Here is a 15,288-nt window from a genome sequence, read left to right as displayed (position 1 = left end):
ATGTACGTGATATGTGTGTGTGCGCACACACACAGTTCAACCAGGGAGCTCCAGAACAGCAATATAAAACACTAGGGTGGTGCCTCACAGACACTCTACCTTACACACCCTTACACAGGGACACGGGTCTGCTAAGGCCACTGGGGGAAGTTTTAGCTGTGTAACAGCTTCTCGACCCCTGGCAGACTCCTCCTAAAGGAGGGGCAGGACAGCCAGCCTGAGCTGCCTGGGCAAGCAGGTGGCCCCAGTGGACAAAGGTGACTCGTCACCCAAGGGCTAATAAAAAAAATCACAGCTTCTCTGCTGCTGACACAAAAGAGCCAAAGGGTAAATTAAAAGCATCACCAATTAGCAGGAGGCATTTCACCTCCTTTGGTGTCAAGACCGCGCACTTCACAGCTGGAATACGCTTCCTGCCTGGAAGCAGGGCAAGCGAGCTACGGAGGAGGTGGAAAGACTGTGCGCAAGTAAAAAAAGCCACTAACAAGTAATGGGGAACGGCGTCAGCATGCAGCCACAGTTGTGGCTAGTGGACTGGAGTTGACATAAGCCTCAAAAAATGCTGCTGGCCCATTAGCTGGGAGAGGACTTTCATGTGTAGGGTCTTACAGAAGCAGCAGGGGCAGCCCTGGCCTCTTGAATTATAATGTGGTAAAAACATTAGCTGACAGGAGTGGCACCTCCCTCACAAAAGTGCTGAATGAAAGAATTTTTTAAAAAATTTTTTAAAAATTCAAAAAAGAGATGATGACAGCATTCTTTGAAACATGATGTTTGATGACACCATGGCCTGGTCCTAAAGCACGCGCTTACTCTAAACAACACTCTGGCCTCATGGCGTTGCAACTCAATCCAGTCTTCAGTCCACCTACCGAAGGATTTTGACACAATGGCCAAGGTTAAAATTAGGCTGATCACTAGAAAAAAAACCTTGATTTCATTAATATCACTGCTTAACATCAGATTTTTTTCTTTATCATTAGAGGTACACAGATATGAGCCCTTGCCCATACCATGGCTCCCACGAGTGACAGAGAATGGCTGTATACTTGAATCTCATAAAGCATCAAGCTTCCTCTGGATCTTATCAAATGTCACAACTGTCAATATTTATTTGCCCTTCCCTGTGACTGGTTTTAGTGAGGAGGCACAAGGGACATTTTAAAGCATAATGGCAGCCTCGAGTGGAATTACTGTGACACTGTTTAGATAACATTTCATAACAAAATGTCTAGTTTATCCAAAGAGAAACATCACACACCTGCCATCCCAAGTCTTGGAAGCTAACGTAAAGCTCATGCTTTCTGCACGCTGTTTTTAAGTCACTGCTGTTGTAATCTGTGAAAACAAAAAAAAACAAACAGGAATTTAGAAAGTAAACCAGGCAGAGCATCCCTGGAGGGCACACTGCGGGCTCAGCAGTGAGAAACGGTGAGCTCCCTCATCAGCCAAAAGGATAAGGGTGTTGAGGGACATCCAAAGCAGGGCTGGAGCTTTTAAGATGCCTATGGGAATGGAGGCACCCAAGTAACAGCGACATGGTTATGATTCCTTCAGCTGCCTTGAATAACTTGACAAGCAAGGCTTGTAAAGCATCCGCAATAAAATGACTTCTTAAAAATAAATTGACTCCTTCAGCCAGGCACAGGCTACATCCCTTCTGGGTGCTCAAACTCACGCCGCTTCCTCGGCCTCAGTTTCCTATGTGTGCCAGCCTGGGTGGCAAGCTCAAAATGCACAGGCTTACTGAGAGAATTACAACCCCAGGAAGGTTAATCATCACCTTAATAATCACCCCTGTACCAGTTAGCAGAAGTCCTTAAAAGCGAAGATGTCCCATAGGCAGTGAGCCTTGTCCCTGTCTCTCTCTGTGCCTTACCCCCGGCCTGCCCCGGACATCACACATAGCTCCATGTACCACCTCTGCTCTTAGACCTTTACAAGCCACACTCTGAAAAACAAGTTTCTCCTTCCCATAACCCGCTTATCTGCAGATGACAGAGGATTTGACACACTCTCAACATTAACTTGGTCCTTAATGTCAATACTGCACAGAAGAGGGGGGCGCAGGGTGCAAAGCCCTGACCAGAGACCTTCCCCCTTGCCGTGGCGCAACGGACGAGGATGTTTCCAGCATGCAGGAGCTGCTCCCAGTGGCCCTACAGAATGCAGCTTTTGACAGTGAGTGGAATTTCCCATTTATATTTGGAAAGAGAGGTGGCTCCGCACGCGAACACCTGGAACCGCAGCGAGCGGAGGAGCTGAGCCGTGACAGAGGGGCCTTTCACCCCCGGGTGGCTGCACAAACCCAGCCTCGGCGGGTGGTGGCTGATTTCGTCACACCTCGAGTGGCTGCCGGATCCCAGTGCAGCAGCCACAGAAACCACCTTCGCAGCGGGGCAGCTTGGCCACTGGCTACGGCTGCCAAACCCACGCTTTGCACCCGACGGACAACACAAGAGGAAGAGATGGGAAGAGATGGTGGCGAATTTGGCCGAGCAGCGCGGGAGCCCAGGTCCCCATTCATGCAGTGACACGTGTGCACCCGTCCCAGAGCTGGACCCAGCCTGGCCACATTTTGCTCCAGTGCCTCCCCACGGGGGCCTCCTCTCCTCTCACACGCCTCACTTGCAAGTAAAGTTGCCTCCATCAGCAGGCAGATGCCCCACACCGAAGTGCCTGCCTCCCGCTGCCCTGGGCCTTTTGGTTAACCAGCCCCCCCAGCGCCCCTAACACAGCTTGAAAGGGCACCCTCCCAGCACAGCTCTCCCCAAATGCAGCAGCTGGGATAGAAAAATATTTTTAGTGCCTTTTTCCTTGGCTCTGAATAAGCCTTTCTTTTTCTTCACTCCACGTGTCGTGTCCCCCCCACCCTCAGTTTGGGAACTACAAATGCAAATATTTATTCAAAAGAAAAACTATAATACTAAAAGCACATCCAACTGACATTAAGGGCAGCACAACATTACAGCTGGGTACAGTTAACACTGAGGTCTGAAAAAAACCTACACCTCAATCCTAGCCTCCAAACCACCAAAGATTAGAGAGGTGTTTTTAGAAGCAGTTAGGGTTTTAAACTTTAAGGATTGCATTTCAGACTTTCAATAGCTTCTCTTCAATCACAGATTTAATCAGGTGAGCACAGCTGGTTAACAGCCTGCTGCACCATAAACATTGCTCTTTCAGGAGCGCTCGATAGCAAGGACGGAGGCGAGTCTTTCTATTCAAGCTTTCCATTTTCAAACCAGACATACCCAGTAGAAACCAGGGTGTGGTGTTTTTTTTCAGATGAAGCTTTTCAGTCCCTGGCTCAGCCCAGGAGCAAATTTCTAGCATGTGCTGTTTCTAAATGATCTGGTCATAACAAGGGAAAAAAAATGAGCAGAAGATACTTTTAGCGGTCAAAGGCTTTTATTTAAGTACCTGAAAACACAACTTTATGGTTCTTCAGTGGGAGATATGTTGTTTGCTTAGGGGAAAACCATCTGTATTTGATAGGGAGTTACACTGGAGTTGATCTATTCACAACCGAGTGAGCAGAACGATGCTACATTCCAAATCCAGCTACAACTTACCCAAATTGGCTACGGGAAAATGGAGAAGGCAAGGGAGGCAGAGAAAACAGGAGTGGGAAGGAAGGCTGGGACCAATCACGACTTTAAAAAAACACGGGGGGGGGGGGGAGGGGGGAGCTGCTTACTTAACAAGCTACATGAAGCAGAACATGTTATGAACGTGTCCTCTCACACTGCCTGAAATTGCCCCCCCCAAAACGCATCTCAATTCGCTGGTTGGAGTCACTTGATTCACACTCTGCATTAAGCATTGGCTACTCTCCACCCAAGGTGGACACAGACAGCTCTACCTCCTCACTTGCCCAAACTCAGCTTTTGCTTTCTTAAATGTCAACATAGTAAACATCCCCTCTCCTGGGATTTGCTCCCTCCCCTGTTTAACCCTTACCCCAAGTTCCTCTCTTCTTCTTACACATTTGCCTACCACGCTTACTTTATGAAATCTACTTTAGCCCAACTTCAGGGATGTTACAAACCTTTCAGCAACCCTTAGCTGTGGCTTTCTGAATGGGGAAAAAAAATGCAGCAATACAGATGCACATAATAATGAACCATTCCCTGTGGTTTGGGGCTCGGCATATGCCCTAGAGCCAAGTACGCTGGACGTACATCCAATTACGGGCCTGAAAAAAGAGGAATCTACACAGTAAAGGGTTTTTGGTGGTGACCTAAAGCTCACTGAGCTACTGAAGTTGGCCTCCACAACGCATTTTCTCCAAAGCCTGGAAAGCAGCATCAGCTACCTCAGTCCAGCAGGCTCGGCTGTTTTAGCCCAAACTGCTGTTTGAGGGGGTTTGCAGTGAGTGATTCTCACATCAGCTTATGCTGCCACCACATCATTTGCAAAGATTCTTTGCCAGAGACCCTCAAAATCTCTGCGAGTTTAGGGAGCTGCTTTGGGAGCTCCTATAGGCTCATTGGGGGTTTAGCCAAATTGACTTTTTTTTTTCCCCCCGAACATACCGATTCAGGAACACTAGCCTGGCATTTACAAGGCACCGCATTTAATCACACTGCAAACTATTTTATCAAAAACAGAGATTTAAAAAAAACCCAAACCCCTAGTTTTGCACTTAAAAATAACTTCCAGGGCAGCAGAGTTAAAACAGCACAGTTAAGACAACTTGTCTCTGTGGCTTGTTTGCACTGAACATTGTCTGCCTTCACCAAACCCAAGTCTGACTTTCTGCAAGCACAGATGTTTCTCTTAAGGCTGGACACTGGCATTCATGTTGCTGAAAGGGGAGAGAGAATAGCCTGACCCTAATGGTCTTCCTCCTACAGATACTTAGGTACCCACCTTAGATTTCCTACAACCTCTCCCACGTTAAGTGCTGGCAAAGAATATATAAATATTTACTGAGGTTGCTCCATCTGAGAACACCCTCGCTGCTCCCAAGGTGCCAGCTTACCAAATTCCACACGGTAATTAATTGCTTCTGTGATTCAAAATAGCTTTGACAGAGGTCTCCAAGGGCAGCCCCTTCTTCTTGGTGTTTGACTTCGGTGATTTGTCCGGATAAAGCTGGTGTAAACTGATCACACAGTTAATAACAGGCTGTTTCACATGAAAGCGATCTGCTTGGGTGGGAAGAAGGGGAGATGTCAGGCTGATGTGGACCCGCATGCAAAGGCACATACAGAAATTCCGTCTATGCCACTTCGCTCTGCATTGGAGTGCTCTACTAATGGGAAGACTGGCTGTGAGATAACGATGTTTATTAACAAACAGCTTGCCACCACGAAAGCATTTGGACTTATTTGCCTTCAGGGTTTGTGCATGTTGCCCTTTGCGGTATTTGGTTCCCGTACACTTGGGAAATTTGCCTACTGCTGTGCATGTCTGCTGGAAGGAAAGGCCACTTGGAGGGCCCCTCCATTTCTCATTGAGCACCTCACACCAGTACCAGAGGCCCCAGGTTGGCTAAAGAGAAGGACCCGAAAAGAGGTGTTGTGTGAGTTTCACTCAGAGCAGCAAGCACAGCCCAAAGTCGGACATTTAAATTCAACTCTCTCCATAAGGAGGGGCTGAGAGGAAGGGATGTGCCAGAAGGCTGACTCGCAGAAGACGAGGGTTATCACCACTGGACAAGGAGACAGCCCTGTACAGAAACCATAACTCACAGAGGAGCTGGCCGTATGGCAGCAAAGTCCTTAGGCTCGAGGGTCACTGTCTGTTGTGTTGAAGAGTGTCCCCATCTCTTCAGGTTAACTAGAGGGTCAGCCTGGAGCCTAAGAGCACGAGCTAAACCCACCACAAGACACGGTTGAGCGAGGGCCTCCAGCTCTTACAGACAACAGCAGAGAAAGACCTGCTTGGTCCTCCCGCCCACCTTGTTCCTCTACACCCTGGGCCAGGCTGGCGTATGATTTTCTGCCTCGCAGACAAAAACAATTCCTTTTCTTCCTGTTCATCCTCCTTCTGCAGAAGAACAGAGCTTGGCTCCAGGAATGCACTGACGCAGGACTATATGTCAAAGCAGTTTATAACCATGAGGGTTACTCAGTTCTGCTTTATATAAGCCAGTCATAACTACATGTTTATAATACAGCGAAATGTGCATTCTTGGAGAAAAAAACACAGACCATTGAGATACTTATGCCACAGCTACAACCTTAGCATCTGAGCACTTGGTACCAACTGCAGGAGAAGAACTGCACATCAAAGGGAGCACAGTGGGGTCCCAATCCTGCACGTAGCAGCATGCCTTCATATAACTCCCCCCCCCGGCTCACCAGATCCAGTACCAGCCCAGCAGCACACTTTATGCACTCCGAACTGCAGAACTTGAAACGCTTTTCATATTTAGAGAGTAAATTGGGGTTTTTTAAACATACTGCCCCAACCCAACTCACAGCATCTTTTGAGAAAGGGATTCATTTTTGGCCTGAGGAAAGAAAACCCTGTGTGTTCACTTACATAGAGGAAGGAACATCTACATCATTCACATCTACACAAAAACATCAACATCAGCCAGCTGTCTTGCTCTCCAAGGAGAGAAACTGCCCTCAAGCCCTCATAGGCAGTGGCAATCCTGGCTCAGGGAAGAGCACAGACGAAAAATCTGACAAGACATAAGATACCACAACAGACGAAGATGCACAGGAGGGGACGGCAGCATCCCAGTTCTGTACCCGCTTTGGGTCCAGATGCAACAAGGCACCCTCAGAAAAGCAAGGCAGCCTTCAGCCTAACTGCTGGGCTCACCTCCTGCTTCATCCTGGGGCAAACACTTCACCAGCCCTGCCATGCATCATTGGGGCGTGGATGTAGAAACCCACACAACTAAAAAAGAAACAATCCATGTGATTTCTTTAACACTAAAAACATATATTGGTCATTGGTTCCTCTTGGGCTACTAAATCAACCACTTCTAAAGGAGTACAGAGTCTAAGAGTGTCACACTTAGAAAGGAAAATAAGCTGATGTAGTCTCTCTTTTCTAAACACAAAAACTAACCAAACGTACATCTTAACTTAAAATTCCCCTTCTTTCCCCCGCCTTAAATCCACAGAGGTTCAACTATACCTTGTTGACTACCGAACTGCCAAATTTCAGGTTTTAAATTAAAGCTGGCTTTGAGCTAGAGGAGCTCAAAAAAGCCCTCAAGACCACAGAATGACCAGCTATTTTTTTCCCCTTTTTGTCATTTTATGACCTTATGTGTGGCACAGTCAAGAAAGCAGTGATGTAAAAATGGCCCTTTTTGCTCAATACATCTGCTCCCTCTGGAGCTCTGAGTCACATCACCTGATTTAACAGTAGTAAAAACTTCTTTTTAGCACTACAAACTTGTAGAGCTGGGGAGAGAAAGCTGGAGCCTGTCCTGACTCCACTACCAGCACCACTAAAAAGCAACACAGCGAGTAACTTTCCCAAAGGTATTGGCTCTTGTGATGAAGGGAGCATGGCAACTGAGCCCACCTGAGTGGGACAGTTGCACACCGCCTGCGTAAAAGCTGAGCTTGTAACACTCAGATGAATGAACTAGCTATGTCCTGGGCAAGCCCCTCACATGGGAAAGTAACCCGTGGAGTAGCTGTGGTGCTTGCAGCTTGGAGGCTCCCAAGGAAAACCAAGTCCAGAGCGGGTCCCAGCAATTGGGACCAACAGTCGGCTCCACTGCTGGGACTGGCAGAGAGATGCAAGATGAGATGGTAACTCATCCAGCAATGCCATGCTGGCACTGGCTGGCCTCCCTCAGGGAGGTCAGGCTGCAGGATCGAGTCACTTCTCCTTTCCTTAAATTCCATGAAGCAACATTTCACACCCAAATGAGTCCGCTGCTTGCGTGGCATGGCATGGGAACCCACAGCCACGCTGTGGTGTGCACCATGAGGACACACAATGACTGCTAGTGGCCAACTGCTGCTGGCATGCACTAGCCCAAAGGGCAACTCCATCACCACAGTGAGCTGGAGCAGTAAGGCTGCATCGGCACACAGCCATGCCCAAAGCCTGGCTGCCAGCCCTGGAGGGACTCCCAGCCTGGCTCTGGTTCCCTGCAGTCTCCCAATGCCATGGCCAGCACCGGGCCACCTCAGGTTCAGCGTGGCTTACTCACAACCTGAGCATGCAAGAGCAGGGGATAGCCTACGGATTCACACTGGCTAAGTTTCAGCAGTGCTTGCTCATCTCCTCACACTGTGCGGACATAGACTAAACAATACAGCCACCTTTCTTCCTTGGCATATAGTCATTTCTAGACACGGGAAAAGCAAGGATCCTATTGGAAATGAAGGGGGCAGCATAAGCATATTAATCAAGTAACTTGGAACAGGCTGAAATGTTCGAGAGGAAAGAAGGTATTCAATAAACAAAGCACTGTGATGCAGGACAGAGTGGCTGGAAAACAGACAAGACTTAGAAGATGGAACACTCTCAATTTTTGTCAAAATTTCAGTGTTATCCTCTTGTGCCACCAGCCTGCAACAACACTCTCAAGGCTGCTGTACACCACCTGCAACATGCAACCTTTCCACAGCAGAGAGGCAAGCCTCCTTGCCTGCCTGGAAATGCACTTCACTGTTTATATGCTGCTTTTCTCACAGGGGAAAAAAATAAAAGATCTCATGCTGATTTTTCCAGAGAAAACTGAAAGAGAATGCATATGTGCAATACCATAAATCTCAGTGTACACAGAGATGGAATCTTTTAAATACTGCATTTCACATGGCATAATTCTAGGCAAATACTGCATAGCAAGTAACCTACAAGCACAAGTTGGGGTTAAAACACCTCACCCCCCTGAATTCAATGGCCGCAACTTCGCATGGGGGTCTGGGCTCCACCCTGGATTCAACAGAACTCCTGTAAGTCTCATTATGTGAGACCCCCTCTTCCACCCCCTTGTAGATGTAACCTGTTCCCCCAAGGAAGAGTACCGCACCTCACATCCCCCTTCTTGCTTTTGCACTCCAAAGCAAACAGAAACATTACAAGAAGTCATCCCTGCTTGTGTTGCCTGATTACCTGTGACACTAGACACCCTGGAAACATCCTGAGCCTGGGTGGAGCGGTTCCGACTCTGCTGCCTGCGCCTGCTCGTCACTGACCTAGTGGTCCGTACGTGAACTTCGCTCACTTTGAAGAAGGCCACCATGAAGGGCTGTTTGTCGTAAGGACCATCTCGGCCTACAAGGCCTGCTTCTCTAGGATTTACGCTGAAACCTTCAAACCAAACAGAAAAGTGAGTGTTAGAGAAATGGTTCGGTGGGATTGCTCCTTCCAGCATTGCAGCATCCCCCTAAGCAGTGTTTCCTTTCTTCTTGCTCACACTCTCCTTCTTTAATCACTAAACATTGCCCTCCTGCCACCATGACCTATGGACAGCACCCCATCCATCCTGGACAAGAGGCTCGACTGCAGCACGTGGCTCTTTGGTACCCCTATGGCATCTCTACTCTGGTTTAGCCATTGAACAGGTATACAGATAGATGCATAAAACACAAAGTCCAGATGTGTCATGAAATTAGTTCTGCTGCCCGTGAAACACAGCAGAGATAGGATTAAGAGACAACTAGGGAAAGCAGAGGGCAAAGAGATGGGATGCTTTTGTCAGGAGCACAGGGACGGACACTCAGCCCATTTGGGGAGGTGGAAGCTGGCATTAACATTTTCCTCGGGGAGAACAGTGGACAGCCCCTCTGGTCTCACTTGACCCCACAGGTGTACCAAATTCCAGCATTAAGTGACAGGAAGAAAACATAAGGTTGGAGACTGGTTCCTATAGAGGACTCTGTCATCTTTTTGGTCACCTTCTGCTCATCTACATCCTCTCCTTCCTCACTGCTTATCTTCCAACACTCAATTTCACGCTCTTTTGCAGTCTCTTCTCTCATTTTCCACCTTTCAAAGTTTCTGTGGGCTGTGAAATGCTATCACTGCAGCTGCACTCAGAGGGACCAGCCCCACACAGCGACAGCATTGCTTCTCTAGTGCAGGGCTCCCACCTCAGGTTTGATGAGATCCAAGCAGCGACGGCAGCTGCAGCAGCCACGAGGGCTGCCATAATCCTACATGGGGAGGCGCATACCTATATACCTGCCCTCTTCTCTTCTTCTCACCCCTAAACCTTACCCTACTTGGGAGCTCAGCTCCACATCCCCTTCTATCTCCAAGCCAGGAACTGGGACCCCACCCCAGCCTGCCTCCACCAGCTCATCCTGGCACAGTTCAGACACCTGACCTCACTCATACTGAAAGACATGTCCATCATGGGACAGCCAAGAACTGACAGCCCATAATCTGTGCCCTCAGATGCCTTGCTCATGGTGTTGGCTACAGCTGCCTACGAAAGCAGGGTGCTCACCCCCCATATCACAACTGGACCCTGTTAGCACCACTTTGAGACAGCATCCAAGAGACTGGCGAGGTGACTCTCATTAACTGGCCCATAACCTACCATCTTGGGTCACCACGCTCAGCTGCAGTCCCATGTTGTGCTGAGGGTTCATCACCCACATGTTACTGGTGGCAGTGACATCAAACTCCAGCCAGCCCTCCTCTGAGGCCCACACCGCCCGTGTGTCCAGCAGAAACAGGTCAGAGGCCCTGCAGAGGAGAAGCATAATGACAAGATTGAGAAGTCTGCGATCTTCTCCCCTGGCTTTCACTTTACAAGAGACAGAACCTGAAATCATTAAAAGTTACGTTAATAGCTAGAAAAAAAGACCACCTAAAATCTGCCTGTTTCTATCCACAGTTTTGCCATGAGACGCACATGCTTCTGCATGTGAAATTCAGGACTACAAAGGTTCTTCACCATTTTCTAGGCTGGATGAAAGCAATCCTATTCCTTGGGTCTGTCTGTTTCTCTAATAGCAAAGGATTAGTAAAGCACTATTCTTCCTGAAGAGTGTAATGCCAGCCCTGTCAGGACAGTGTCAAACCAGCATTTACTGGCATTCAGTGGCTTTTGCCAAAGAGGTTTCATGGTTTCCACCCTCCTTCCACAACACAGACCTACCACAATTGACCAAAAAAAAAAAAAAAAAAAAATCAACTAACAGGCCAAGCATCAAACAGTGAAGGAAAATGAACGTCTAAATGCCTCTAAAGATTTTTCTGAGGCTTACCAACAGGGATTAGAGCACCTTGTTCCAAGGCTGTTGATACTGGGTCACCTTTGTGGGCTTCAGCTTCAAATGCTATCAAGTCTCTAACTTTTTTGCAGCATCAAATGCCCACCAAAACTCAGTTCAGTGAAATCAGCTGGAGAAGCACCCAGAGAAATCCCATGTATATTTTCTCACTGTTTTATAGGTGTAACTTTCCTGTGCAAGAGAGCTACAATTTCTATCCTTAACCTGCGGCCATCATCGCAAAATGGATACCAAGTGTCAATCCCATCTTCACCTGGCTTTCTCCCCTGGATTTTTTTTTCTAACAATAACTTAATGGAAATGAGAAAACGGAGTACCTGTCCTTCCCACCCAGCAAAGGTTAACCTCAGAAAAAAAAAATTTTTGATTGAGTTACATTTTATTTTTGGCCAACTGCTATGTCATACTGCCCAGCAGCTTGGTTTGCATGAGATCACATATGGAAAAATAAGCACTTAAGTGTATTAGCCTGGTGTGGCTATTTTTACAGCGTGGAGGCTTTCCTCCGCCTCACGGGTTAGCCGCACACTCTGTGGTTGACTCAGAAGCCTTTCCCACATGAGACTCTGCCACTGCTCCTCCAACGGGAAGAGGGTTCAGGAACAACTCTGACCTTCACCTCCAACAGCAGCGAGCGGCTGGGGCTGGCCAGCTGCTACATGTTTTGGAAACCTTGAGGTTGAAAGATTTGGGCTTTCCCAGGCAGGGTATATAAACTGAAGTGTTGCTTAAAGGAGACTGCAAACAGCAGCTGCAGCTAAGACCACTGCTAAATCAGTCCCACCTCTGAATATGACTTACACATTGATCCTCTCCAATGCTTGAAACGGACTATATCTGAAAAGGGTTTTTTTAGCACCTGACCTCTGCCCTCACACCAATTGCTTTTTGATCTCCTGTCCCACCTCCCCTCCTCTAAGTGCCATACTCTCCCTGGCACTCACCTGTTCCAGACAATGTCCCACTGGAGCCTCCAGACTACAGTAACTTTGGCATTACGTCCCCCTCAAACCAAACATGTCTGGTTGCAGAGCCACTGGGAACTCTGTAAGAGCAAACCCTCATGAGCACTCAACCACATGGGATCAGTCAGGTCTACAAAAACAGGATGAGGAGGCTCAGAGTTTATATTCCCCTTGCTTTGCACTTTGGGAAGACACTTGCACATCAGAAAGCTGTAAAGCCTGAAAGGACCACACGGCATCATCTAGCTTGTTCCCGTCACTCCTGAGAGATGTTTGCCTGACCTGATCTTACAGATTTCCAGCCTCAGGAACTCCACCATCTTTCCAGGAAATTGAATGGGTTTCACTTGAAACATTTTTATTTTTTGCCTTTCCCCATAATATCTAACTCACATGCACAACTGTCTCCCCTTCTTATTAAAACAACACCTTCAGTCCTTTCTTGCAAGCCATGTTTTATAGACTTTGACTATTCTCATTGCTCTTTACAGACCCTACTCTGATCAAGATCTCACTGATGCTGAGTAGAGTGGAAGGATAATGTTGATGCATCTCACAGACTATGCCTCTACTCATATATCTCAGAATATGATTTTGGCTTCTTCACAAAACTCACACTGTTAATTCATGTTCACCTTGGAATTCACTATAATCATTAGATTCATGCTGCTGAACCACAAAGGATCCGGTCACTTCCTAGGGTGTATTCACACCACTAATTTTTCATGTCCAAATGCAATTCTTTTTTCTACCAAACCACACCTTTTTTTTTTCCCCAAATTGAACCTCCATCATTATTAGATTACTTAAAATACAGTCTCCCCCATCTTAGTCTCCTCCACAAGAGTAACACACAAACTGCCTGACAAAGGTACAACTCTACCAAATGAGAATGCTCCACTTTATCCCAGTATGCCACACTCACGTTGGAAAGATTTCAATTCCTTTGTAAAATGCAGAAAAATGGACAACTGGGCTTTCCAATTCAGTTAACTCTGCAAAAAGTTTCATATACAACTGGTTTTCAATCAGTTCTGCTCTTCAACTGACTTTTGCATTATTTGACTGATGAAGCCAACACTGAAGGTTCACCACACAGGTACTGCAGGTCATAGTAGTAATGCTAGGAAGTAACACATCCTAAGACTTTCTGCTTAAACCTGTTTTCAATTAATGTTTGTCATCCAAACCTCCCTAGGTTGCACAAAATTTCATATGATTTCTAACTAGTTTTGGCTTTAGCATGAAGGTTTTTAAAAAAATATTCAGTCACCTATTTCCAAAGACAAAGTTGCGGGGGGGGGGGGGAGAATTTACTCACATAAAAAAGAATCTCAACTATCTAACTGAGAGTATTTAACCACTCCTTTATTTTTTCAGAATAGAAATGTTGTATGTCCTTCCTCCTTTATGAAAATCACCTCAAGTTTGGCCAAGCAGCAAGTATTTGAAAATTGTTTGCCACACAGACTCAACAGAGATTCAGAGCTTAGCAACAAAATCTTGTGGACTTTTGTATGCAGGGAACATACTTTCCCCTCCTTTCCCCCTTGGTAAACCAAATACCATGTATCTCCAGAGGGGAGTCTGCTCTTCCCTACAACCACATGGCCGAGAAGAAATGTCCTTGCTACTGCTGTTAAAAAGCCATACGATGTCTGATCTTGGAACAGAGACTAGGATATCTCCCAGGCTGGCCTGACGTGGAAGGGAAAGAATTTCTAAGGGCGAAGGATTTGCTGGAGTCATGGGGGACATATGGACATGCAAGGACTAGATGGAGAGACCCTGGATAAAAGGAAAAAGTCTACAGAGGAAAGGGGGGAGAAAGTAACCATGGCCACCACACCTCTGTGAATCAGGCCCGTTATTCCCAACTCAGCATCCCTCTGCTTCTAGAAGTAGTTGGGAAACTACTGGCATCTTCCTGCACCAACGGGCTACAACCTGCTACTGCTGCCATTTGTAGCAACACAGCTGCCAACAAACACAGCGACAGATGTCAGTGATGAATCTCACACTTCCAGTCTTGCCCCAGTGTTCACAGGGAAGCTCAGCCACACAACTGCAATTCCTCCTCCCCCGCCAAGTTCTGCTTTCTGTAGACCATGGAAAACACATGTATTCCACTCCTCTCCCGCTACAGCTGCAAAGAAAGGTCAGGAAGCATGAATGAGAGCTAAAGCTGCTGCATAGCCTTATTACCACGCCTGATGCTGGACCGTTGGCTGGTTTTGTCAGGGACCATTTTTGCCACTGGTGTTGGCTTAGCAGGTCCACACTCCATGGCCCTACCTGTTGCAAAAGTTGAAGGGCACACAGCAGATGAGCAGGGGATTCCCACAAGCCAAAGGGTGGTGCTGGAGAAAGGAAGAAAATATCTGAAAGTGGCAACTAAACCTAGTGAGACAGTTGACCTTCAGCAGTATATCCATCAGCTTCTCACCCGCATGACAAGAACAACTCCACTAGCTTTGCCTTATAGCCATGTCAAAAAAAGAAACAGGTTAGGAAGCAGTCAGACACAACCCTGAAGAGTGCTACACACAAGTAGATGCAAGCCCGTAGTCAAAGCAAAATCTGAAGAGCAGCCAAGAAGGTGAGAAACAGATCATGTACCAAGCAAGTCGCATGAAACAAAGTATTGCATTTCTAGCCATCAAGTGATGACATTGATCCTGTGCAACAAGGTGGGCAGTAGCCTTTCAAAAGAAAGCACAGAACCGTGTATGCAGTCACGTTAACAGGAGGCTATCTGAAAACTTCAGCATTTGAGAATAATAGAGGCAAGACGGGGCCTGAGGGAAACAGGAAAGCATGAAGAATGGGAAAAACTAGAAAAAGAAAGGCTGGAAGAAATGCGTGATCCAGCATTACTGAGCAGAAAGGAAGGAATACCTGCTCCCAGCACAGGCTGAAGAAAGCAGTCAGTCCAGAGGTTTCATGCCGAAGCAACCCTGCATGTCAAGGACATCACACTTTCAAATTCAGTGTACAGAAGATGAACTTCATCACTGAAACAGGTAGTTTCTTAACATCCCCTCTGCCTCTGGGATTTTATACAGCTACTGTCATCTCATTGTCACTATGGTGCCCAACAGTCTCATCTTTATTTTCAGTGTGCTTAACCATCTGGATGAGTT

At 47.0% G+C, this 15,288-nt stretch overlaps 1 protein-coding gene across 1 annotated transcript in view; it reads right to left on the bottom strand.

Annotated features, from left to right (window-relative positions):
* Positions 1-15,288, bottom strand: part of BMP6 (bone morphogenetic protein 6) — a 90,937-nt gene that overhangs the window by 759 nt on the left and 74,890 nt on the right. Inside the window, exons 3-5 of the mRNA XM_086468993.1 lie at positions 10,481-10,629; positions 9,049-9,246; positions 1,262-1,338 (exon numbers count right to left, since the gene is read on the bottom strand). Of these exons, the coding sequence (XP_086325119.1) occupies positions 1,262-1,338; positions 9,049-9,246; positions 10,481-10,629 (424 nt within the window). The remainder of the gene's footprint in view (positions 1-1,261; positions 1,339-9,048; positions 9,247-10,480; positions 10,630-15,288) is intronic.

This window comes from Leptosomus discolor, chromosome 8 (assembly GCF_034619465.1).
Source record: "Leptosomus discolor isolate bLepDis1 chromosome 8, bLepDis1.hap2, whole genome shotgun sequence".
Taxonomy (NCBI): Eukaryota; Metazoa; Chordata; class Aves; order Leptosomiformes; family Leptosomidae; genus Leptosomus; species Leptosomus discolor.
The sequence above is the reverse complement of the archived record's forward strand: the minus strand, read 5'-3'. Positions and strand labels throughout refer to the sequence as shown.